Here is a 27,848-nt window from a genome sequence, read left to right on the forward strand (position 1 = left end):
TCTGCTACTTTACCCATGGTACGGCAGGTGGTAGTTCCCCAAAATATTTCTGGTCCTATATGCTCTTCCAGAAATTTGCCACTCTCTCTCAAGAGGCGGAGTCTATTTTCCATCCTTTTGAGGCTGGATGGGATTTCGTGACTTCCTTATGAAGAGAATAAGGTGGAGATGCCAGCAGCTGTGTGACCATAAGGTGTAAAAGGGACAAGGTTTTTTGCTTCTGCTGCTTTCTCTCTCTTGGGATGCTCACCTTTAGAGCTGGACACCTTACTGGGAAGAAGCTGAGCAGCACGTGGAGAGGCATCGTGTAAGAGTTTCAGGTGGTAGCACCTGCAGGGGTCCCAGCAGACATCCAGGCTCCACCAACGCATATATTCCAGCCCCCAGTCGTAGGCAGCCCCAGATAGGATGAATGGAAGAGAGGTGAAATGTCTCCATCAAGCTCTGGCAAAATGGCAGCTTCAGGAGGAAAATTTACGTCATCATCTTAAGCCATTAAGTTTTGGGTAGTTTGCTACTCAGCAATAGAGAAGCGCAACAACTTGGGAGAACTGATTCCCATTTATATTTAAAGATTTTGATGGCAAAAGGCATTTCTTCTTTGTTCTGTGCTTGGAGGAGAAATCAGTGCTGGGCATATGACTGAGCGACTTCACTTTCACTTTTCACTTTCATGTATTGGAGAAGGAAATGGCAACCCATTCCAGTGTTCTTGCCTGGAGAATCCCAGGGACGGGGGAGCCTGATGGGGTGTCATCTATGGGGTCACATAGGGTGGGACACGACTGAAGTGACTTAGCAGCAGCAGCAGCAGCATACAACGTATAAAACAAAAATGGGCCTTAGTGATCATCTAATCAAATCATTCCAGAGATGAATTTTTGGAAAATAGATATCCTGGGCCTTATTTCTTGTGATTCTGATGAAGAAGATCTGGGGTGGTATCCAGAAATATAGTTAAAGCCTTCTGATGAGTTTCTGGATTTGGAAACCACCAATAAGAGTTTACTCTTCTGACCTTAATGATGCAGAAATAGGTCCAGAGACAGGGTAGCGATGCAAATAAGGTAGCAAAGCAAATGAGCAGAACTGAAGGTGGAACTCGGCTCTCGTGTCCCTCACACTGGCTTGGCTTTGGAAACACCCTTCTTCGTGGGTAACTTAACATAGTTGGCGATAGATGTTAACTCACTTCCTGAACCACCTGTTCTGTGGGTAATTTCGGCTCTGATTTTACTTCAGTTAAGGTTCAAAACGGAGAAGCCAATGGCACCCCACTCCAGTACTTTTGCCTGGAAAATCCCATGGGCAGAGGAGCCTGGTAGGCTGCAGTCCATAGGGTCGCTAGAGTTGGATACGACTGAGCGACTTCACTTTCACTTTTCACTTTCATGCATTGGAGGAGGAAATGGCAACCCACTCCAGTGTTCTTGCCTGGAGAATCCCAGGGACGGGGGAGCCTGGTGGGCTGCCGTCTATGGGGTCGTACAGAGTCGGACACGACTGAAGTGACTTAGCAGCAGCAGCAGCAGCAAAGTTCAAAAGGTGCTTACAGGTGGTCTTAGTTCAATAGTTACCAAACTGAGCACGATCAGAAACACCTGGAGCGGGCCTTGAACCGCAAATGGCCAGGCTCCACCCATAGCGTTTCTATTTTTGGAGAGCTCGCGAGCGCTCCGGAAACTGAATCGCAGCAAGCTTTCAGCTGACGTGGACACTGCTGGTCTGGGCTGGCTCTTTGAGAATCACTGGTTTAGCTCATTCCCTTCAGGTACAGTTAAGACGCTTCTACTTTCTAATTCCGTCCAAATGTAGCAAGTTGGTACATATATGTAGTTGGCCCTTGAAAAACGTGAGCTTGAATGCGTGGGTTCACTTACAAGTGGATATTTTTAGTAGTAAATACTAGGGTACTACATGGTCTGTGATTGGCTGAGCCCACTGATGTGGAGGAGCCCTGAATGCGGAGGAACTGTGCATTTGAAGGCAGACTATAAATGATACACGGATTAACCTCTGCATTGATTTAACTGTAATATCAACCAATTTAGGAATTCTACTTCTTTTTTGCCTCCTAGAGACAGAATTGTTCGTGATTTATGATTTTTCTTTTAGCTTTTTAAAGATGGCTGGGGTGTCAGCTCTGACCAAAGCAGTTTCCTCAAGTTTAAGGTAGCACGCACTCAGAGACCTGGGAGTATTGATCCTTGCATGTCCGTCGATCGGCACAATAAGCAACCCATGACACTAGGGGAAGTATCAAATCTCAACAGTTCGAAAATGTCAGGCAGCCGGTGTGTAGGCGTAGCCACTTTTTCGCTCTTTCCTTATGATCCTTAAGTACCTGAAATATTTCTATACTCTCATAAGGTCTGGGAAGAAAGGGCTCTTGAAAACTCAGTAGGAGGGGGAAATGGTGGCATTGAGAGGACTGTTTTCTCTTTGCAGGACTGCCAAGGTCAGGCCACACTTATACATGTATTTCTGCCTTCATCTGCCTGCAAAGGTTGAATTAGACATGAACTGTGCAGGTTGATCTCTACCTCTGCAGTTGCCATGCTTACAATGCTCTAAAGAATAGAACACCACAGGGAAAAGTGGATGGAGTGAAAATCATTTCCATCACCCTGGGAGGAAGATGACAGATCCATCAGGCAAGTTCTGGATGAATGAAGTCAATGAGTTGGAAGTCCTTGCAATAGGGCTTCTTTCTGCTTTTTCAAGTCTTCAGACAGTTAGAAGATTGATTTTTGAAATAACCAAAGAATTTTAAGAGTGTTTTTGCTTCATTGAAATCAACTCTAGCTTACTTCTCCCATAATTTTACTTTTGAATTTTGAATTGGTTCTTGAAATTTCCTTATGCACTTAAAAAAATTCAGTTGGGTTTCAGATCACAAACTTTCTTCTGCAACTTGATTTGGATAGGCAGAATTTTTTTGTTTTATTTATTTAAAAAAAATGTGGTTGGTTTTATGTTTTTCAATGGCAACAAAACTTGCTATTTTAAGTTTTATATTGTCAAAAATTCTTGCTTTTTAAATGGACTTAGTGTCCATTTTTGTCACTAAGTCCAATGCAGTTTTACTGTGGAATATTTTACCTCATCTTCTGCTCCTTGGTCTTGATTTTCCAGGTTAAGAGAGTATGAGTTACTCCTAGAATGGGTTACTCTAAGGAAGGACAGGTTACATTTATTTTTTCTCCTCACAGTAGAGGCTGGACTAATGGAATGGTTATCAGATCTTATTTACTACCTGTTCAGCTGTTACTAACTTCACAATTGGAAAATTTTCTTTTTTCTCACTTCCTGCAGTTTTTCATTCATAGTAGATGTACTATTTTCCTCATTTATATCAGGTTGCTTTTTCTTCCTGATTTGTAAATTTTCTCATTTATATTTGGTTTGCTTAAGTTTGATTATCCTTGTGGACATTTTCTTCAGGTTTGGATGTTTTGTTTTTGGTGTTAATTTGAACTGTAATAATAATAGCTAATATTTTTGAATGTTGACAATTGTGTCCGGCACATTTTGTGAATCCAAATATTATTTTGTTTAATCCTCACAACTTCCTGGTGAACTAAATTATACTATTATTCCCATTTTAGAGATGAGGAAATTGAAGGAAATGAAAATATGTAAGTTCTCAAAGAACATAAAACTGGTTCAATTCAGTTCAGTTGCTCAGTTGTGTCTGACTCTATGCGACCCAATGGACTGTAGCACGCCAGGCCTCCCTGTCCATCACCAACTCCCGGAGCTTACTCAAACTTAGGCCGTTGAGTTTGAGTCCACGTCGGTGATGCTATCCAACTATTTCATCTCATAAAACTGGTAGAAAGGACTTAATCATTTACTACTATTTCCTAAGTAATAAATCTACTTGCCTCGTTTTCTACGGGTAATTTTGGCTCGATTTTACTTCAGTTAAGGCTCAAAAGGTGCGTTGAGGTGGTCTTAGTTCAATAATTTCCAAACCGAGCACGACCAGAAACACCTGGAGCGGGCGTTGAACCACAAATGGCCAAGCTCCACCCATAGCGTTTCTATTTTTGGAGGTCTGGCCAGCATTCCCGAACCTGAAATCTCAGCAAGCTTCCAGCTGGTCTGGGCTGGCTCTTTGAGAATCACTGGTTTAGCTCATTCCCTTCAGGTACAGTTAAGACGTTTCTACTTTCTAATTCCGTCCAAATGTGGCAAGTTGGTATATGTGTGTAGTTGGCCCTTGAAAAACGCGAGCTTGAATGCGTGGGTTCACTTACAAGTGGATATTTTTAGTAGTAAATACTAGGGTACTACATGGTCTGTGGTTGGCTGAGCCTGCTGATGTGGAGGAGCCGTGAATGTGCAGGAACTGTGCATTTGAAGGCAGACTATAAATGATACACGGATTAACCTCTGCATTGATTTAACTGTAATATCAACCAATTTAGGAATTCTTTTTCTTCTTTTTTGCCTCCTAGAGACAGAATTATGCATGACTTATGTTTTTTCTTTTAGCTTTTTAAAGATGGCTGGGGTGTCAGCTCTGACCAAAGCAGTTTCCTCAAGATTAAGAGATGCCTTTGGCTGAGTGGGCCACAGGTAGCACGCACTCAGAGACCTGGGAGTATTGATCCTTGCATGTCCGTCGATCGGCACAATCAGCAACCCATGACACCAAGGGAAGTATCGAATCTCAACAGTTCGAAAACTTCAGGCAGCCGGTGTGTAGGCATAGCCACTTTTTTGCTCTTTCCTTATGATCCTTGCTCGCTGCAGTGGGTCTGATGGCGCTGAGAAGTAATCATGTATCAAAGCCTCTCTAGTCTGTTTTCGGTTCATTGACCTTTCTCATTGTATGCCCCTCAATTTTTATCAGAGGCAGCCGTTCTTGGCTCCATGTTTTGGTCTGTTGGTAGAACCCTGAATTGATGGCCATTACATGATTGATTGTATGAAGTGTTTAGGAAAGACATGAGAAGATGAGGGAGACCAGAGGTTCCAGAGAGAACCAGCTACAACCGTGTGGGAGTAGGAAGGGCAACATTCTTGTAACAGGTCAGCAGAGATGCTCACAGGGCATCTCAAAATGAAGAGACCTAAGTGTGCATCCCCTGCCCTTCACCTACAGCTCCGCAATCTGATAAATGTGGGCTGTGGAAATGGTGCTCTGATTTTAAGTGTAGGTACACTCTGTAACTCTGAGGTAGTACATGGTGCTCTAGGCTTCTTTCAGTACCAGTCATCCAGTTATAAGGCACTGAGTTGACAAGTTCAGAAACCTCCCAGTGTACCCTCAGTGCCTCCTGCCTCAGGAGCCTGGATTCAGAATGAAAATGAGTTGTGCTTTGGAGTTTGTGAAGTGTGTGATCCTGGGCAAGTCATGTAACTTCTCTGAGGCTCTGTTTCCTCATCTATAAAATCTGTAAGATGAGGGAAAGAGCATCTGCTTCACATGGAAGTTGTGAAGGTGAAATAAAGTTAAGTGAGCTAATTGAAGAGCAATGTGTCTGGCTTTATATTTGACTTTCGAGTTCTGTTATTACCTGATACAGTGAATACAGCTTTATATCTTGTATTCTAAGATGTGACCTCTGCCACAGTCAGGCTGGTTTCCTCCCAGTGCCATGAACATGGCACTTTGTTCTCCTTGACTGTGTTTACAAGTGTCCATGCCTTTTCCTTGCTGAGCTAAAAATGTGGAGATTTGGTGTCTCTCAGGATGGTTTCATTTTCTGTTTTATCTGGGAGCAGGAGTTGGCTGAGGAGGGGCAATGGCTGTGAATATAGGCAGTGGAAAATCATTCCATCACTAGTTCCTGAGACTCTTTTCTCTTTCCACCCCTGGGGTGGGCACTGAGCATCCTTAAGAGAGAAATCTATGGCTCCTTCCTGCTTTTACTTCCTTGCCATTCGGCCAGGGATGCTAAATGCTCTATCACATGGCTGCCCGCAAAATAGTCCCAACAAAGCAGAACTTCTAAAGCTGGGAAATGTTCTTGTGTCAAATCTGACAAAGGAGTATCTAATTGGTGGGGAAAATGTGTACCATAGATTTCACAGAGAACAATGTGGGTCATGTGAGAGTATTTATCCTTCATAATAAGAGTATTTATCCTTCTTGTCTGGTCTGCCAGCTTATAGATTGTCTGCTGCTAATGCTGACTGTTTCATTATGGCTTTACCAATATATTTCGACCTCTTTTCTTCCATAGCTGTTTTAAAGACTATATTGGTTTATATCATGCCCTGCGCTTGCAGAGGCCATGTGAACCTTATAAACTACTAGCAAAGCTGCCCCTCTGTAAATTTCTGGAGATCTCTGTGTCCCAGAGATATGGCATAAAGAATATTTTTATTAGACTCTTCTCAGATATAATTTTTTGAAGATGAAGAAACTCGGGTAGATCAAAACTCATGTTGAGAGAGCAGTTACTCTCCTTAATATTATTAACAAGCCAGGCCTTTCATTATGTGCCTGTTTTTGTGTTACATGCCTGCTCATTTACTGTTTGCAAGAAACCTACGAAGTAGGTGCGGTTAGTTCTGTTTTACAAGTGAAGTAGCCAGCATTCAGAGGAGTTCAGTAAGGGTGAGAAGAGCACAGGACTGGAATCTCACTCAGCCTTTTGTTCTGAGCCTAGTTCTGTATTCTCTTGTGTCCTTGGGCAGGTCAGCAAGCCCTAAACTTGTTTTAGCATCCATAAAATCCACTCTTTGTAATAATACATGTCAAGTGCTAAATACTTGCTTGGTCCTTGACACTTGTTAAACATTAACTCTCACCAATGAGAAGCACAGACAGGAGTCAGATCTGGAACTTTCCATTTCCTAAGTCCATCCTCTTGAGCCCAAGGCTGTGCTTGTTTCTATTCCTGTGCTGAACTAAAATCTGATCCAGCAGGTGCTTATGGCTATTTATGAAAGAACCTATCACTTTTGACAGAAACTATCATTTTTGAAGTGGAATTAGATGGTTTATTGTTTATGGGCCCTAATAACAATGTTCAGGACTTCTGTCACAAGAGTTAAAATAGGTATGATTTTTTTTTCTGATGAATGTATTAGAATTTCATTAGGTATGGATTCAATTAAAAAAAAAAAAAAAACACAGGCAAATTTTGCTAGAGCTCTGGGAAAGTGTGTCAGTTATTCACCAAATCTAGTTCTTCGTCTCCTTGGATGCACTGAGCAAGATAATATACCCCAACCTCCTGTGCCTGAATTCAGCCAATGGAAGGTGAGTGGGGTATGGCTCCTGTAAACCTCCTCATGGGGTTGTCTCCATGTTCTTTTTCCTTCCCTGCTAAACTGAAGGAAAGCACAGGAGCCTTGGAAGCCAACTGCAAAACGTGCCACAGCCATACATGAAAGATACCTGGGTCTCTTTGGATCAGGCTTGGGTAACTGCTACCCATCCATCTAAAACACGCCAGTGGAATTTACATGAGCAAAATATAACTTTCTTTTGTGTTGGGACATGATCCCTCTTGGGAGTTGTTTGTTACATCAAACAAATGTCTCACAAACTTTGGCAAGGATGCCAACCAGATTGATCGAGAACCTGCCTCTTCTAATGAGTCAAGGTTCACCACCTGCTTACAGGAAAAATGAACTGGCACATGGCCCCTGGAGACCACCCTGAATCTCTTCCACCTTTATGCCTGCCAGCTGTAAGGATCCTCACACACCTCCCATTAGAATCAGCGTGTATCCATCAGCTTTATCCCCTGTCCACGTGCTCTTCAGTGCTATCTAAGTGTTCCTTTGTATTATGTATCATCATATCATATTGTACTATATCGTAGCAATTAGGACAGTTCAGATAGAATTTGAAATTTCATTCAGCTCACAACTGCTTTAAACACAGTGGGAAAATAAGCTGGGAAGACCTGCGGGCTCCTTGTGCTTCCACTGCTTAATGACCATGTAGCCTCGGGCAAACCTCCTTTTCTCTTAAACTCAGTTTCCTTGTCTGTAAAATGTGATCAATTCTTATGCTGCTTCTCTCCTGCAATGCTTTGAGGATGGACATACTATTTATGCGAGTTTTCAAGGAATTGCAAAGTGCTCTATATGGCATTATAACTAATATTTATATAAAAATGTGCGCCCTGGAAAGTCCCATGGACAGAAGAGCCTGGCAGGCTACAGTCCATGGGGTTGCAAAGAGTTGGACACAATTGAGCAACTAACACTTTTCACTTTTGCATCTTTATATTAAAATGGTAGTTAGTACTTAGTCCCATTACCCAATTTCTTTTTATTTGTGAAAGGCAATATGGTGTATTAAAACAAATTGATAGACATCTTATTGGAATCTTACATTCCACTGCTTACTAGTTGTATGAACTAGGAATTTATTGAACTAGTAGCTTCATGGCTTGGTTTTATTATCTGAGTTTTAGTTAATAATGGCTACTTTGCAGAGAGTTGTGAAGCCAAATAAATGCTTGCAAGTTAGGCATTGAAAAATATAAAAAATAATATATTTGAAGGATTTGCAGCAGGTCAAGATAATTCCAGCATTAGTAACTATCTGTATGCATATTAGCAAGTATTTAACAGTGGAGGCAAGGAAGCAGACAATACTGAAGACTTAGAAGTCACCATCCAATTGGAAGACAGATGAAGAGTCTTAGAGAGTATCATTCTAACCATGGGAATATTATTTTGTATGACTTCTCAAATTTCTAAATCTGTGTAATGTTTGTAAGAACTAATGCTTCACATAGTTTCTTATACTGAGGAGTGCAGTGATTGACAGCCAGGCAGATCTGCTCTTAAGTGAGGACTGAAGGCTGAAAAGGAGGCAGGGTAGCAGCAGGGAGATCACATTGTCACCATCAACCATGTGTTGTCTCTCTTTCCCAGTCCAGCTGTGTTAACACAGTTTCTCTTCAGATCCCTGCAGTCTCTTGTAGATGAAGCTTCCCTATCACATTGAGATTTTGATCCAGTTTCATATGCAAATAGAGAAAGACTATCCTCTCTACTCCCTTCTTTCATTCCCTTCCAGTCATTTTAACAAATATGTGAGACCATTACTGATAGTAATAATGATACACTCTCACACATTATAAATAGAAAAGCTTTTGCAGTAGTCACGTATTATTCTCTACTGCATATAGGGGGAGGAAATTCATTTGAGTGTGTGTACAAGAGAACTGAGCCAGTGTGGAAGATGCAGAGTGGAAGAGGAGAGGAGTCAGAGGGAGCTGTGGGAGTGGAAATACAAATAAAAATGATGGGTGAGGAGTTACCCCACGTCCAAGGTCAGGGGTGGCGGCTGGGAGGAGCTACCCCATGCCCCCATGCCTGAGGCCAGGGGCAGCGGCCGGGGGACCAACCCCACGTCCAAGGAGCTGTGGCTGCGTGGGCGCAGGAGGGCCTAGAGGAGCTATCCCATGTTGAAGGTCAGGAAGGGCGGCGGTTAGGAGATACCCCTCATCCAAGGTAAGGAGCAGAGGCTGCACTTTGCTGGAGTAGCCGTGAAGAGATACCCCAAGCCCAAGGTAAGAGAAACCCAAGTAAGACGGTAGGTGTTGCAAGAGGGCATCAGAGGGCAGACACACTGAAACCATAATCACAGAAAACTAGTCAATCTAATCACACTAGGACCACAGCCTTGTCTAACTCAATAAAACTAAGCCATGCCCGTGGGGCAACCCAAGATGGGCGGGTCATGGTGGAGAGATTTGACAGAACGTGGTCCACTGGAGAAGGGGATGGCAAACCACTTCAGTATTCTTGCCTTGAGAACCCCATGAACAGCATGAAAAGGCAAAATGATAGGATACTGAAAGAGGAACTCCCCAGTTCAGAAGGTGCCCAATATGCTACTGGAGATCAGTGGAGAAATAACTCCAGAAAGAATGAAGGGATGGAGCCAAAGAAAAAGAATACCCAGCTGTGGATGTGACTGGTGATAGAAGCAAGGTCCAATGCTGTAAAGAGCAATATTGCATAGGAACCTGGAATGTCAGGTCCATGAATCAAGGCAAATTGGAAGTGGTCAAGCAAGAGATGGCAAGAGTGAATGTAGACATTCTAGGAATCAGCGAACTACAATGGACTGGAATGGGTGAATTTAACTCAGATGACCATTATATCTACTACTGCAGGCAGGAATCTCTCAGAAGAAATGGAGTAGCCATCATGGTCAACAAAAGAGTCCGAAATGCAGTACTTGGATGCAATCGCAAAAACAACAGAGTGATCTCTGTTCGTTTCCAAGGCAAACCATTCAATATCACAGTAATCCAAGTCTATGCCCCAACCAGTAACGCTGAAGAAGCTGAAGTTGAACAGTTCTATGAAGACCTACAAGACCTTTTAGAACTAACACCCCCAAAAGATGTCCTTTTCATTATAGGGGACTGGAATGCAAAAGTAGGAAGTCAAGAAACACCTGGAGTAACAGGCAAATTTGGCCTTGGAATACGGAACGAAGCAGGGCAAAGACTAATACAGTTTTGCCAAGAAAATGCACTGATCATAACGAACACCCTCTTACAACAACACAAGAGAAGACTCTACACATGGACATCACCAGATGGTCAACACTGAAATCAGATTGATTATATTCTTTGCAGCCAAAGATGGAGAAGCTCTATACAGTCAGCAAAAACAAGACTAGGAGCTGACTGTGGCTCAGATCATGAACTCCTTATTGCCAAATTCAGACTTACATTGGACAAAGTAGGGAAAACCACTAGACCATACAGGTATGACCTAAATCAAATCCCTTATGATTATACAGTGGAAGTGAGATAGATTTAAGGGCCTAGATCTGATAGAGTGCCGGATGAACTATGGACTGAGGTTCGTGACATTGTACAGGAGACAGGGATCAAGACCATCCCTGTGGAAAAGAAATGCAAGAAAGCAAAATGGCTGTCTGAGGAGGCCTTACAAATAGCTGTGAAAAGAAGAGAAGTGAAAAGCAAAGGAGAAAAGGAAAGATATAAGCATCTGAATGCAGAGTTCCAAAGAATAGCAAGAAGAAATAAGAAAGCCTTCTTCAGTGATCAATGCAAAGAAATAGAGGAAAACAACAGAATGGAAAAGACTAGAGATCTCTTCAAGAAAATTAGAGACACCAAGGGAACATTTCATACAAAGAAGGGCTCAATAATGGACAGAAATGGTATGAACCTAACAGAAGCAGAAGATATTAAGAAGAGGTGGCAAGAATACACAGAAGAACTGTACAAAAAGGATCTTCATGACCCAGATAATCATGATGGTGTGATCACTGACCTAGAGCCAGACATCCTGGAATGTGAAGTCAAGTGGGCCTTGGAAAACATCACTATGAATAAAGCTAGTGGAGGTGATGGAATTCCAGTTGAGCTATTCCAAATCCTGAAAGATGATGCTGTGAAAGTGCTGCACTCAATATGCCAGCAAATTTGGAAAACTCAGCAGTGGCCACAGGACTGGAAAAGGTCAGTTTTCATTCCAATCCCAAAGAAAGGCAATGCCAAAGAATGCTCAAACTACCGCACAACTGCACTCATCTCACATGCTAGTAAAGTCATGCTCAAAATTCTCCAAGCCAGGCTTCAGCAATATGTGAACCGTGAACTTCCGGATGTTCAAGCTGGTTTTAGAAAAGGCAGAGGAACCAGAGATCAAATTGCCAATATCCGCTGGATCATGGAGAAAGCAAGAGAATTCCAGAAAAGCATCTATTTCTGCTTTATTGAGTATGCCAAAGCCTTTGACTGTGTGGATCACAATAAACTGTGAAAAATTCTGAAAGAGATGGGAATACCAGACCACCTGATCTACCTCTTGAGAAATTTATATGCAGGTCAGGAAGCAACAGTTAGAACTGGACATGGAACAACAGACTGGTTCCAAATAGGAAAAGGAGGGCGTCAAGCCTGTATATTGTCACCCTGCTTATTTAACTTCTATGCAGAGTACATCATGAGAAATGCTGGACTGGAAGAAACACAAGCTGGAATCAAGATTGCCAGGAGAAATATCAATAACCTCAGATATGCAGATGACACCACCCTTATGGCAGAAAGTGAAGAGGAACTCAAAAGCCTCTTGATGAAAGTGAAAGTGGAGAGTGAAAAAGTTGGCTTAAAGCTCAACATTCAGAAAATGAAGATCATGGCATCTGGTCCCATCACTTCATGGCAAATAGATGGGGAAACAGTGGAAACAGTGTCAGACTTTATTTTTGGGGGCTCCAAAATCACTGCAGATGGTGACTGCAGCCATGAAATTAAAAGACGCTTACTCCTTGGAAGGAAAGTTATGACCAACCTAGATAGCATATTCAAAAGCAGAGACATTACTTTGCCAACAAAAGTTCGCCTAGTCAAGGCTATGGTTTTTCCTGTGGTCATGTATGGATGTGAGAGTTGGACTGTGAAGAAGGCTGATCGCTGAAGAATTGATGCCTTTGAACTGTGGTGTTGGAGAAGACTCTTGAGAGTCCCTTGGACTGCAAGGAGATCCAACCAGTCCATTCTGAAGGAGATCGGCCCTGGGATTTCTTTGGAGGGAATGATGCTAAAGCTGAAACTCCAGTACTCTGGCCACCTGATGCGACGAGTTGACTCATTGGAAAAGACTCTGATGCTGGGAGGGATTGGGGGCAGGAGGAGAAGGGGACGACAGAGGATGAGATGTCTGGATGGCATCACTGACTTGATGGATGTGAGTCTGAGTGAACTCCGGGAGTTGGTGATGGACAGGGAGGCCTGGCGTGCTGCGATTCATGGGGTCGCGAAGAGTCGGACACAACTGAGCAACTGAACTATACTGAACTGAGGACAAGATGGAGGAGAAGAGGATGAGAAGAATTTGGCTAGATCCCAAACTATCCATGAATGGAAATACACCTCTGGGCGTACCTTTGTCTGTGAAGGGAATTTGCATCATTAGAGGGTGGTGTTCTAGAATGAAGCTGCCCGCAGAGAAATTTCCTATGTGACATTTATGGGCATATGGAGCTCTTTTTCTTTGTAAGTATATACTGGGGCTCCCTAACCTTAACATGTCTGTGAAGAGATGAATGGCTTATGACTAATTCCATGTTATTGATGGAGATAAATAGGGGAGAGAAACTGAATCCAAAAGCAATCTCTACATTTTATTTTAACTCATAGTTTCGAATGGCAGAATTGTTAGCAGGCACCAGAACTGATGGATTTAGTGTTGCCTCCTACCTGCCTGGAACCTCTCCCAGAAAAGGAACTAATTGAGTAATGAACTGGCTCAAATCAGTGAGCAATAGAGGTGATGGAGAGATCAAAGGCTTTAGAAAGAGGTGTGCTGTGTAATTCACGCTGAGCTGCTGTTTAATCTATCCTTTTATCTTTCTTGAACAATTAGTAGTTAGAAGTAGAAGAAAATGACTCTTAATTATCTCAAAACTCTCTAGGACACCATTCATCTCACTGGATGCTGTATGGAGTCCTCAACCTGGCATCTTCCTTTTTCTATGTTTTTTGGCTACTTTTAGAAATAAATGCTTGGCTTCAGCAAAACTAGATTGCTCCCTGTTTCCCTGCTACATCTTTGCTTCATTAGAAGTCCCTTTCTTTTGCCCCATCTTTATAAATTCTTTTCTTGAATATACAAGTCAACTCTTATCTTATCCATGAGGCTCTTTTCTAACCCAGTGTTTGTGTGTGCGCTTCTAAACCTTGGCCCATCCCTCTGGAGTCACAGATGCTGCCCATCTGTAGGCTCATGTGTGCCTAGCACTTCCCAGAGGGAAGAAGGACAAGAGCCTGAAGGCAGCTCTTTTCTGGGTTTAACCTCAGTCTTTTCTCCATAGACCGGGAATCCAGTTATTTGAGGGAGTGAGCTTGTAAGTCTCAGCCTTTACTGTCTCCCCATCCTTGCTTTCCTCATGGAGTTTCTGTTTATATATTCTTCTGTTTTAGTTTTGCTGCCTAGTATTTCAGTTTCCTTCTGAGTCTGAATTCCTGTGCTGTTGTCAGAGTCCATAGAACCTACTGAGATCACACTAGCCCTTTTGGTAAGTGTGGTGCTAGATGTTCCTTCAGCTATTTCTCTATTCTGTGAAATGAATGGTCACCCAGGATGACCACCCACCTTTCTTTAAGAGGTACTTAATTCTAGTCTCTAGTTGCCACTGACTCCTCCTGCTACCTGAGTGACTATTGAAAAGTTACTGAATCTTTTTAAACCTTACTTTCCTCATATTGAAATTTCCTTTGTATTGATAGTCTTACTTCATAGGACTGTTGGGAGAATAAGCCTAGTTAATCCTTGGGACATTGCCTGCCATACAGTAAATGCTCAAAAATGTTAGCTGTTATTATTGTTTATGCTCTTACTATCATCAGAAATACGCCATCTCTGTTGAGGTACAGTCTCTGAGTTAAAATCTTCTGCTTAAACCATACCTAAACTTGCCACGCTCGTTGGACATGAACCACTGCCTCTGTTTCCACGTTTGTTTTCCCAGCCCTCCTTGTCATGTGCCTTAGGTTTATCTTCTCCTCTGGTTTGGATCTGCCTCATACTTAGATGTTCTTAAGTCCTGACATGCTAGGAATTTGATATTTCTCTTCTTAAGACACCTAGTACACTTTGCCTTAAAACTTATTTACTCATTTTATTCCTTCTCTGCTAAATTGTAGACTCCTTATGGTCAGGGACCTTATTATCAATTACATTCTTATTTCTCCTAATATAGCTTATATGTGGAAGACTCTTAGTATATATATTTAAAATAATTGAAATACTGTCCATGTAGAATGTAATACACATCATAAAATTTTTCTTATTGGAGTATAGTTGATTTATAATGTTGTGTTAGTTTCACATGTACAACAAAGGGAATCAGCTGTACATCCACTCTTTTTCTAGATTCTTTTCCCATATAGGCTATTACGGAGTACTGAATAGAGTTCCCTGTGCTATACAGTTGGAGAAGGCAATGGCACCCCACTCTAGTACTCTTGCCTGGAAAATCCCATGGACGGAGGAGCCTGGTAGGCTGCAGTCCATGGGGTCGCTAAGAGTCAGACACGACTGAGCGATTTCCCTTTCCCTTTTCACTTTCATGCATTGGAGAAGGCAATGGCACCCCACTCCAGTACTCTTGCCTGGAAAATCCCATGGGTGGAAGAGCCTGGTAGGCTGCAATCCATGGGGTCGCTAGAGTCGGACACGACTGAGCAACTTCACTTTCACTTTTCACTTTCATGCATTGGAGAAGGAAATGGCAACCCACTCCAGTGTTCTTGCCTGGAGAACCCCAGGGACGGGGGAGCCTGGTGGCTGCCGTCTCTGGGGTTGCACAGAGTCGGACACGACTGAAGCGACTTAGCAGCAGCAGCAGTGCTATACAGTAGGTCATTATCACTCTAGTTATCTACTTTATATGTAGCAGTGTGTACTCGTCAATCTCAATCTCCCAATTTATCCCTCTCCTTGCCCCGCCCCCGTTGTTTGTTTTCTACATCTGTAACTCTATTTCTGTTTTGTAGATAAGTTCATTTGTACCTTTTTTATGTATTCCGTATACAAGCCATATCAATGGTATTTGTCTTTCCCTGCCTGACTTACTTCACTCAGTATGACAATCTCTACGTGCCCCCATGTTGCTGCAGATGATATTATTCCATTATTTTTAATGGCTGAATGATATTCCATTGTATATGTATATCACATCTTCTTGATCATTTTCTCTGTTGGTGAATGTTTAAGTTGCTTCCATGTCCTGGCTATTGTAAATAGTGCTGCAATTAATGTTAGAGGCATGTATCTTTTTGAATTATGGTTTTCTCTGGATATATCCCCAGAAGTGGGATTTCTGGATCATATTGTAGTTCTATTTTTTAGTTTTTTTAGGAACCTCCATACTGTTCTCCATAGTGGTTACACATTTAAAATTTTAATCTTTCAAATGCATGTACATCAATGTTCATTACAACTCTATTTAAAATAGCCAAGACATGGAAATAACCCAAATGCATATCAAGAGATGACTGGCTTAAGAAGATGTGGCATATACATACAGACCCACATATATGATATATACATACATCTCTCTCTATATATATAGATAGATATAATGGAATATTATTGTTGTTTATTTGCTAAGTCATATCCTACTCTTTGGCAACCCCATAGACTGTAGCCTGTCAGCCCCCTCTGTCCATGGGATTTCCCAGGCAAAAATACTGGAGTGGGTTGCCATTTCCTACTCCAGGGGATCCTCCTGACCCAGAGATCAAACCAGTGTCTCCTGCATTGGCAGGCAGATTCTTTACCACTGAGCCACCTGGGGAAGCCCCTTAATGGAATATTACTCGTCTATTAAAAAAAAGAAATATTGCTATTTGCAGCAACGTGGATGGATCTAGAAGTTACCATACTAAATGAAATAAGACAGAGAAAGACAAATACTATTTCAATATGATATCACTTCTATGTAGAATTTAAAAAATAATACAAATGAATCTATATGCAAAACAGAAACACTCACATGTATGCATGTGTTTGGTAACTTCTGGCCAGATTTTCTTGTTTTGGAGTTACAACATGGAATCCAGGAAGAATGTTGATGCGAATGCATACATGAGTGAGCTTGCGTATGCACATGTACCCTGTAGATCAGTGTGGAGAGATGCTGGGGTGGGGAGCTTGTTAGGAATCAGGTTCAGCAGTGCCGGGGGTAGTTAATGTTGCTGGTGTTCCCAGAAGATGAAATGAAATAGTTGTAATTGTGAGTCATTTCTTGGGAAGAATAAAAAGAATTTGGTAATTGATTTTGTATAGAGAGAAAAATCAGAGATGATTCCTAGGATTCAAACCCAGGTGACTAGTAGTTCCAATGGAGGATAGAATACTAAGGTTTAGAGAATAAGTGGTGAGAAAGTAAAAGCAAGGAGTGTAGACTATCTTGCTAAGCGACCTATTTTTAAGATCCAAGAGTATAAAACAGTTGGGAGAATGATGGTCTAGCTAATACTTGTTATTTAATTATTTTGAAAATTATTTTTGGAGTATGTTTCTACATAGGTGTATATATTTGAAGTTTCAGGAAAAATTCTAAGTTCTGTATTTTCTGCAAGTTTGGAAGAAATTAGATGGTTTCTAAAGTTATTAAGGGAAAGGATATAGATAGTGTGATTTCTGGAAAGCTGATTTTTCTTATGAAAATGCACAAGATTAATGGAGTAGCAAATATAGTCTATAAAAATGAACACCTAGGAGACAAGAATACTGGGCCATTCCTTTCCACTGAAACAAGAATACTGGGCCATTCCTTTCCCATCATATTTTTAATAGCTTTCCACTATGGCAACCAGTCACACTATTTTTTTAATAGAAATTTAAATATGCTGGGTTATTGAAAGAATGCAGTTGATCTTATATGATCAAAGCAATGATGAACTATGAGAACTATGATGGGATAGAACGAGACTTGTGAAATTATTTCTGTTGTTTGACAGTAACATATGCAAACAATTTGTTCAGATTCTGTTGGGAAAGTTAAACATATGTAATTTGATACATATGTATGTGATATCATCATTTTCCTTTAACTTAGAACTGAGATATGAGTCCTAAGTGAATGGCTTCATTACTAATGAAAAAAAAGATCTTCACGACCCAGATAATCATGATGGTGTGATCACTGGCCTAGATCCAGACATCCTGGAATGTGAAGTCAAGTGGGCCTTAGAAAGCATCACTACGAACAAAGCTAGTGGAGGTGATGGAATTCCAGTTGAACTATTTCAAATTCTGAAAGATGATGCTGTGAAAGTGCTGCACTCAATATGCCAGCAAATTTGGAAAACTCAGCAGTGGCCACAGGACTGGAAAAGGTCAGTTTTCATTCCAATCCCAAATAAAGGCAATGCCAAAGAATGCTCAAACTACCGCACAATTGCACTCATCTCACATGCTAGTAAAGTAATGCTCAAAATTCTCCAAGCCAGGCTTCAGCAATACATGAACCGTGAACTTCCAGATATTCAAGCTGGTTTTAGAAAAGGCAGAGGAACCAGAGATCAAATTGCCAACATCCGTTGGATCATGGAAAAAGCAAGAGAGTTCCAGAAGAACATCTATTTCTGCTTTATTGAGTATGCCAAAGCCTTTGACTGCGTGGATCACAATAAACTGTAGAAAATTCTGAAAGAGATGGGAATACCAGACCACCTGATCTACCTCTTGAGACATTTGTATGCAGGTCAGGAAGCAACAGTTAGAACTGAACATGGCACAACAGACTGGTTCCAAATAGGAAAAGGAGTATATCAAGGCTGTATATTGTCACCCTGCTTATTTAACTTATATGCAGAGTACATCATGAGAAACGCTGGGCTGGAAGAAGCACAAGCTGGAATCAAGATTGCCAGGAGAAATATCAATCACCTCAGATATGCAGATGACACCACCCTTATGGCAGAAAGAGAAGATGAACTCAAAAGCCTCTTGATGAAAGTGAAAGTGGAGAGTGAAAAAGTTGGCTTAAAGCTCAACATTCAGAAAACGAAGATCATGGCATCCGGTCCCATCACTTCATGGCAAATATATGGGGAAACAGTGTCAGACTCTATTTTGGGGGGCTCAAAAATCACTGCAGATGGTGACTGCAGCCATGAAATTAAAAGACGCTTACTCCTTGGAAGAAAAGTTACGACCAACCTAGATAGCGTATTGAAAAGCAGAGACATTACTTTGCCAACAAAGGTTGGTCTAGTCAAGGCTATGGTTTTTCCTGTGGTCATGTATGGATGTGAGAGTTGGACTGTGAAGAAAGCTGAGCACCGAAGAATTGATGCTTTTGAACTGTGGTGTTGGAGAAGACTCTTAAGAGTCCCTTGGACTGCAAGGAGATCCAACCAGTCCATTCTGAAGGAGATCATCCCTGGGATTTCTTTGGAAGGAATGATGCTAAAGCTGAAACTCCAGTACTTTGGCCACCTCATGCGAAGAGTTGACTCGTTGGAAAAGACTCTGATGCTGGGAGGGATTGGGGGCAGGAGGAGAAGGGGACAACAGAGGATGAGATGTCTGGATGGCATCACTGACTCGATAGACGTGAGTTTGAGTGAACTCCGGGAGTTGGTGATGGACAGGGAGGCCTGGCGTGCTGCGATTCATGGGGTTGCAAAGAGTCAGACACGACTAAGCGGCTGAACTGAACTGAACTAACACTAGAAATTATAGCTTTTGTCCATGACAGAAGAGAGTGTGTTTGGGATCAGAAACATAAAACAGCATTTTGTTCAAAACCACTTTTCAAAAGCCATTAACAAGATAGAGTCACTTCTGTGTGAAACCATGGGTAGCATGGGGATGCTGTCTAGAAAAATAAAGATGAATCCAGAGTGAGAAATAATACCGCTGATGCACATTTTATGGCAGGCACTATTCTAAGAATCCCTGGAGAAGGGAAAGGCTACCCACTCCAGTTGTTGGCCTGGAGAATTCCATGGACTGTATAGTTCATGGGGTCGCAAAGGGTCAGACACAACTGAGTGCCTTTCACTTCACTAATCTAAGAATGTTAGATTCAATGTGTTATGTCACGTCATCCTTCTGACATCATCATGTGGTAAGCCCTGTCATCATCATTTTTTAGGTGAAGAAACGAAGGTATAGAGCTGGGAAGAGATTATTTTGCTTGAGGTTGGTAGAGCTGGGATATGAACCCAGGCAGTGCAGCTTACCCTGCCAATGCAGGAGACATAAGAGACACAAGTTTGAACCCTGGATTGGGAAGATCCCCTGGAGGAGAGCATGGCCACCCACTCCAGTATTCTTGCCTGGAGAATCCCCATGGACAGAGGAGCCTGGTGGGCTACAGTCCATAGGGTTGCAAAGAGCTGGACACAACTGAAGCGACTTAGCCCATAGCAAATGCAACTTAGAAATAGAAACACTTACCTATTATACCTTGCTATTTGTAAAGGACATCAGCATTCTTCAACTAAAAAATCTGCTTAAAAATGATTTCACAACAGGAAGCTAACTGGAAGTAATGCTTGGTGATTGCCTCTGAATTCACTCTGTGAAGATAGAATCAGAGCAGATAAAAGAGAGCTACTTTCTTTGGGGATAAATTGACTGTGACAACTGTAAACTCCTTATCTTGGGAGGTACTATTTTTAGACTAGGGACAGATAGTCTAGCAAAAAAAAAAACCTTCTCTGGAAGTGAAGAAATTAAGTCTTTGGACTCTGTATCACTGTGAACCCTGTAATACTAATCGTGTACCGCCACCGCTGCATCTCACTGTGGGGGGCTCGGACTGAATTGCAATTACTTTACTAGTGTCATTGCCTGCTCATTTAACTAAATGATAAAATTCTGACCAGTGGAACAGATGTGGACTTGGCTGCTCTGCTCTGTGTGTGGCAATGAAGGACAGTAAACATGCAGGGAAAGTCACGCCTGCGTACTCACAAGTGACTGAAGCAGTGGAAGCCTCTGCTAGGAGGAGGGGAGAAGATGATGTGAAAGGCTGTCAGCTCAGTAGTGGGGACAGTGCAGGGAGTCAGGGATCTGGAAGACCTCAGGCCTGATGGCTGATTGAATGTAGTGTTAGTTGTTTAGCTGTGTTTGACTCTTTTGAGACCCCATGGACTATAGCCCACCAGACTCCTCTGTTCATGGAATTCTCCAGGCAAGAATACTGGAGTGCGTAGCCATTCCCTTCTCCAGAGGATCTTCCCGACCCAGGGATCAAACCCAAGTCTCCTGGGTCTCCTACATTGACAGGGGGTTTCTTTACCACTAGCATCACCTGGGAAGCCCGTCTAAGCCATTGTGTGTGTGCTCAAAGTCCCTTCAGTCATGCTTGTTTCTGTGAGACCCTATGGACTCTGGAGAAGGAAATGGCAACCCATTCTAGTACTCTTGCATCGAAAATTCCATGGACGGAGAAGCCTGGTGGACTGCAGTCCATGGGGTCGCAGAGTCAGACAGGACTGAGTGACTTCACTTTCTTTCACTGTGGACTGTTAGATGAATTTAATTCATTGATGTGCTCAACAGCCCCACTGCCTGGGGAAGAAAGGGATATGTCTCTGGATGCTGCTGGTTCACAAGTTCTCAGGATAGTCAAGTTTGTACACAGCTGCTGCAAGTAAATTGAAAAAATGATGACTAAAGTATAGGTAGTCCCACATTTGACTTTCATTAATTATTTTGGCCTGTTTTAAGGGCCCATTACAAATTTCAAGAAACTTGCTTTTTAAAAATTAAAAAGAATTTTTTTGAAATAGAGTTGATTTATACTGTTTTAGTTTCAGGTGTACAGCAAGGTGATTGTTATATATATGTATGTGTGTGTGTGTGTATATATATATATGTGTGTGTATATATATATATATATATATACACATAAGCTGTGAAAAGAAGAGAAGCGAAAAGCAAAGGCTAAAAGGAAAGATATAAACATCTGAATGCAGAATTCCAAAGAATAGCAAGAAGAGATAAGAAAGCCTTCTTCAGTGATCAATGCAAAGAAATAGAGGAAAACAACAGAATGGGAAAGACTAGAGATCTCTTCAAGAAAATCAGAGATACCAAAGGAACATTTCATGCAAGGACGGGCTCGATAAAGGACAGAAATGGTATGGACCTAACAGAAGCAGAAGATATTAAGAAGAGGTGGCAAGAATACACAGAAGAACTGTACAAAAATGATCTTCACGACCCAGATAATCATGATGGTGTGATCACTGACCTAGAGCCAGACATCCTGGAATGTGAAGTCAAGTGGGCTTTAGAAAGCATCACTACAAACAAAGCTAGTGGAGGTGATGGAATTCCAGTTGAGCTATTCCAAATCCTGAAAGATGATGCTGTGAAAGTGCTGCACTCAATATGCCAGCAAATTTGGAAAACTCAGCAGTGGCCACAGGACTGGAAAAAGTCAGTTTTCATTCCAATCTCAAAGAAAGGCAATGCCAAAGAATGCTCAAACTACCGCCCAATTGCACTCATCTCACACGCTAGTAAAGTCATGCTCAAAGTTCTCCAAGCCAGGCTTCAGCAATATGTGAACCGTGAACTTCCTGATGTTCAAGCTGGTTTTAGAAAAGGCAGAGGAACCAGAGATCAAATTGCCAACATCCGTTGGATCATGGAAAAAGCAAGAGAGTTCCAGAAAAACATCTATTTCTGCTTTATTGAGTATGCCAAAGCCTTTGACTGCGTGGACCACAATAAACTGTGAAAAATTCTGAAAGAGATGGGAATACCAGACCACCTGATCTACCTCTTGAGAAATTTGTATGCAGGTCAGGAAGCAACAGTTAGAACTGGACATGGAACAACAGACTGGTTCCAAATAGGAAAAGGAGTTCATCAAGGCTGTATATTGTCACCCTGTTTATTTAACTTCTACGCAGAGTACATCATGAGAAACGCTGGGCTGGAAGAAGCACAAGCTGGAATCAAGATTGCTGGGAGAAATATCAGTAACCTCAGATATGCAGATGACACCACCCTTATGGCAGAAAGAGAAGAGGAACTCAAAAGCCTCTTGATGAAAGTGAAAGTGGAGAGTGAAAAAGTTGGCTTAAAGCTCAACATTCAGAAAACGAAGATCATGGTATCTAGTCCCATCACTTCATGGAAAATAGATAGGGAAACAGTGGAAACAGTGTCAGACTCTATTTTTGGGGGCTCCAAAATCACTGCAGATGGTGACTGCAGCCATGAAATTAAAAGACGCTTACTCCTTGGAAGGAAAGTTACGAGCAACCTAGATAGCATATTCAAAAGCAGAGACGTTACTTTGCCAACAAAGGTTCATCTAGTCAAGGCTATGGTTTTTCCTGTAGCCATGTATGGATGTGAGAGTTGGACTGTGAAGAAGGCTGAGCGCCGAAGAATTGATGCTTTTCAACTGTGGTGTTGGAGAAGACTCTTGAGAGTCCCTTGGACTGCAAGGAGATCCAACCAGTCCATTCTGAAGGAGATCGGCCCTGGGATTTCTTTGGAGGGAATGATGCTAAAGCTGAAACTCCAGTACTTTGGCCACCTGATGCGAAGAGTTGACTCATTGGAAAAGACTCTGATCCTGGGAGGTATTGGGGGCAGGAGGAGAAGGGGACGACAGAGGATGAGATGGCTGGATGGCATCACTGACTCGATGGACGTGAGTGTGAGTGAAGTCCGGGAGTTGGTGATGGACAGTGAGGCATGGTGTGCTGCGATTCATGGGGTCGCAAAGAGTCGGACATGACTGATCTGATCTGATACACACACACACACACACACACACACACACACATATATACCAGTTATATATGTATATACCTTTTCAGATTCTTTTTCATTATAGGTTATTACAAGGTACTAAATATAGTTCCCTGGGCTGTATAGTAGGTCCTTGTTTATCTGTTTTCAATAGAGTAGTGTGTATCTGTTAATCCCAAACTCCTAATTCATTCCCCACTTTCCCCTTTGACAATAAGTTTGTTTTCTGTATCTGTGCGTCTATTTCCGTTTTGTAAATCAGTTGATTTGTATCATTTTTTGAGGTGTCACATGTAAGTGATATCATATAATATTTGTCTTTGTCTGACTTACTTCACTTAGTGTGGTAGTCTCTATATCTGCCCCTGTTGCTGCAAATTCATTAATGGTTTTATCCATGTTCCATAGGATGTGCCTCCCTGTTGCATATACTCTTTCCTTCAGAATCTGTGTGGTCTGTGGGAGGCAGAGGGACTGCTGATGCTCCTACTAGCCAGTTTTTTCGTGTGCTTAATTCTAAGTTCCTAGAGGGCCAGCTCTCCATTCTTTGTACAGTGGCTGCTGTGAGGCTGACCCAGCAATAGAGGTGGCCGGTGTGGAAGCGGGTCTGCGCAGGAGCAAGGTAGTATGGAGTAGTGCAGTAAGAGTGTATATGCAGGGATGTTCATAGGAAAAGGGGGTTTTTGAAGCAATGAAATTATCTCCAGGATATAACATGGCATTTTTAGACTCTATCATTCTAAACATTACGTATCATGGGTTGGCCAACTTTTTCTATAAAGGGTCAGATAGTACATCTTCTCGGTTTTGCAAATCATATGTTTTCTGTTAAAATCTACTTGGCTCTGGGATGGGTATCAAAGCAGTCATGGATGATACAGAAACAGATGGTTGCAACCATGTCCCAGGGAAGCTTTCTGTACAGAGAACAAAGGGGGGCACTTTGGTCTATGGGCTAAAGTCTGCAGACTCCTGGTTTAGTTCATGTACTCTCATATATACACTTATGCGCACTGAAAAACAGTAACATCTCACCGTATTTTTTCTTAACATGTGTTTCACTTGTACTGGACTTCTGACCTGGCCTTAGATTCTCATTTCTATATTCAACATCCATTTGGTCACTGTTACAAGGTATCAAGTGTTGTACTAAACATACAGGTGTAAGGAGGAAAAGGGTAGCTTCTTCCCTTAAGGACATCAGTGCCTGAGAAGAAATATAAAATACAAATAAATATAATAAAATATAAAATACAGTGTCATGTGCTGTAACAGCTTTATGTACAATAGTCTGAGAGGGGCACAAAGTACCAGTAACTAACACCTTCTGAGGAAGAGATGTCTCAAGGGCGTCTTTAAGGATTGATAGGATTTCAGATTTGGGTAAAGAAGGGGCTAGAGCACATGTGAACTGAGGTGGGGATACTAGGAGAGGAGTTACAATAAGGGACCAGACCAGAACAGACATCATATTTCTTTCTAGAGAGTTTTTCTCCTCAGAGAGTCTTGTTTGGTTAAAATGACATTCCTTCCATTAAATTTTCCTGTGGATTTGTTGTGTCTTTCTTGAGCTATGTCACCTTCTGCCTTGTGTTATAGTTATCTTACACTCATTTTCCTCATGAATATCTTACTTAACTTTTCTAGAAAAGAGGACTCTGTTTTACTCATTTTGCATTCTCCCCTAACATATAGGTTTTATTCTTGACTGGGTCTTGAGACCTTAACTTTTACCACTTACATTTGACTCCCACTCAGTTGTTTACTTTCTCTGCCTCAATCCTGGCTGCAATTTCAAAACAGATGCTTCAATGTCTGTTTCAGTTTTGTTTCTTATTCCCAGTACTCAGATATGGCTGCTAACACACTTATGACTTCAGAATAATCAATATTGACCAGTTACATGAAGAGTGGTACCAGAGAAAACGAATGTATCAAGATGCAGGGGATTCTCAGCTGAGTTGCACAGAGAGTGTAAACAGTTAACTGGAGCAGGAATTCTGAGATTCACCTTTAAAAGATCTCTTAGTGCTTTCATTTTGAATTACATACTAAAAACGGAACTTGACATGAAGAAGGAGAGTGGAAAGTGGTGCTTTTGGAGTTGTATTTTTATATTGTTCTGGATATCCAGAGTAGGCTGTTAAATGTCCAACTGGGGGAAATAAGGAGGGAAGGATTAGTGATGATATACTAGATTCAGTAAAGAACCTGGTTAGGACAGGAAGTAGTGTGAGAACACAGAGAATGGAGTTGAATTCTTGCAACTTGATGGAATATCAACTCTGAACCACACTCTGCATTGCAGTTGCAATCTAGAAACTGGAGGCAGACAGAGACAGGGCCCTTATTAAGGAGTTTGGGTGCAACTCATGAGGAAGAATGGCCTTTTGTTTGGGAAGAGTTCTGTCATGATCTGTAAAGTCTTGTGACTCAAGGAGATGATTACTTTCTACACTTAGGGGTAAGGGTTTCTCTGAATAGACCTAGTTGTGCTTGTGAGCTGGCAGTCAGAGACATTCTTAGATTAGGAGGTAGACATAGATGCAACTAGACACATGCAATTAAACAATGATCCCTGGAGGACCCACGACCGAGTTTTTGCCTCCATGGGTAGAATTGTAGATGTTATAGTAGGACAACTATTTGATAGGTTTCTAGTCCACAAGAAGGAGAGAAATAATTATTGTTTGCCTATTGTGGTAGCCTTTATTGTCCAAAGATAACTATCCTGTATGTTCATCTACAATGAGATTTGCTACTCTTATTGAGAGGTGGAGCCTATTGTCCTACCCTTGACAATGGGAGGGCTATAGTCATAATTAAAGGAATGTGGTAGAAGTGATATGCATGACCTATGAGGCAAGCTCAGGAAAGGAGAAGCAGCTTTTGCCTAGCTTATTCTTAACTTCATGCTTGGAGCTTTGAGATACCCCATCAGAAGTCTAACCACCCTGACACGGTGGTGTCCCTTCTAAATTCCTGACCCACAGGATCCACGGCATTGTGTAATGGTGCTGGTTTTATGCCATTAAGCTTGGGGTGAGTGCAGCCACTGTGACTGGAATACCTACCATATGTCAGGCCCTGTGCTTAGGTTTTGTATACATTATTTCACTTAATCCTCAAACCAATCCTTAAAGAGTAGTATAATTACTAACGTTTTTTAGATAAGAAAATTAAGATGGAGAGGAGTGAAGAAAGTCCACCTAAGTTATAACAATTAAGTGGATGAATCAGATTCATGTTAAGGAGTAGTCATGTCCAGTGCCTGTAACATTTGGTAACAATCACTGCTAAATGTTAGTATTCAGGTTTCACCTTAATTCTAGTGAGTAAACATGCAAAGATGGGCACAATAAAGGCCAGAAATGGTATGCATCTATCAGAAGCAGGAGATATTAAGAAGAGGTGGCAAGAATACACAGAAGAACTGTACAGAAAAGATCTTCATGACCCAGGTAAGCATGATGGTGTGCTTACCTCACCTAGAGCCAGACATCCTGGAATGTGAAGTCAAGTGGGCCTTAGGAAGCATCACTACAAACAAAGCTAGAGGAGGTGTTGGAATTCCAGTTGAGCTATTTCGAATCCTAAAAGATGATGCTGTGAAAGTGCTGCACTCAATATGCCAGCAAATTTGGAAAAATAGCAGTGGCCACAGGACTGGAAAGAAAGGCAATGCCAAAGAATGCTCAAACTGCCGCACAATTGCACCCATCTCACACGGTAGTAAAGTAATGCTCAAAATACTCCAAGCCAGGCTTCAACAGTACATGAACTATGAACTTCCAGATGTTCAAGCTGGTTTTAGAAAAGGCAGAGGAACCAGAGATCAAATTGCCAACATCCGTTGGATCATGGAAAAAGCAAGAGAGTTCCAGAAAAACATCTACTTCTGCTTTATTGAGTATGCCAAAGCCTTTGACTGTGTGGATCACAACAAACTGCAGAAATTCTTCAAGAGATGGAAATAACAGACCACCTGACCTGCCTCCTGAGAAATCTGTATGCAGGTCAAGAAGCAACAGTTAGAACTGGACATGGAACAACACACTGGTTCCAAAGGAAAGGAGTATATCAAGGCTGTATATTGTCACCCTGCTTATTTAACTTATATGCAGAGTACATCATGAGAAACGCTGGACTGGATGAAGCACAAGCTGGAATCAAGATTGCCGGGAGAAATATCAATACCCTCAGATATGCAGATGACACCACCCTTATGGCAGAAAGTGAAGAAGAACTAAAGAGCCTGTCGATGAAGGTGAAAGTGGAGAGTGAAAAAGTTGGCTTAAAGCTCAACATTCAGAAAACTAAGATCATGGCATCTGGTCCCATCACTTCATGGCAAATAGATGGGGAAACAATGGAAATAGTGACAGACTTTATTTTTTTGGGCTCCAAAATCACTGCAGATGGTGACTTCAGCCATGAAATTCAGACACTTGCTCCTTGGAAGAAAAGTTATGACCAACCTAGACAGTTTATTAAAAAGCAGAGACATTACTTTGTCAACAAAGGTCTGTCTAGTCAAAGCTATGGTTTTTCCAGTGGTCATGTATGGATGGGAGAGTTGGACTACAAAGAAAGCTGAGCACCGAAGAATAGATGCTTTTGATCTGTGGTGT

At 41.8% G+C, this 27,848-nt stretch overlaps 1 protein-coding gene across 29 annotated transcripts in view; it reads left to right on the plus strand.

The window, feature by feature from the left end:
• The first annotated feature begins 1,628 nt into the window (after positions 1-1,628).
• LOC129659044 (uncharacterized) overlaps positions 1,629-27,848 on the plus strand; it is a 464,676-nt gene continuing 438,456 nt past the window's right edge. For 15 of the 29 annotated variants that reach the window (XM_055590091.1, XM_055590083.1, XM_055590086.1 and 12 more), the window contains exons 1-2: positions 1,629-1,771; positions 2,449-2,654. Coding sequence is in view for 2 of the 29 variants with exons in the window: in XM_055590073.1 (XP_055446048.1) it covers positions 2,639-2,654 (16 nt within the window). In the remaining 27 variants the exon portion in view is untranslated. Of the gene's footprint in view, positions 1,772-2,448; positions 2,655-3,612; positions 4,154-27,848 lie in introns of those variants that run through there. The other 14 variants (XM_055590076.1, XM_055590069.1, XM_055590078.1 and 11 more) reach the window with 8 other exon arrangements.

Source organism: Bubalus kerabau, chromosome 8 (assembly GCF_029407905.1).
Source record: "Bubalus kerabau isolate K-KA32 ecotype Philippines breed swamp buffalo chromosome 8, PCC_UOA_SB_1v2, whole genome shotgun sequence".
NCBI lineage: Eukaryota > Metazoa > Chordata > Mammalia > Artiodactyla > Bovidae > Bubalus > Bubalus kerabau.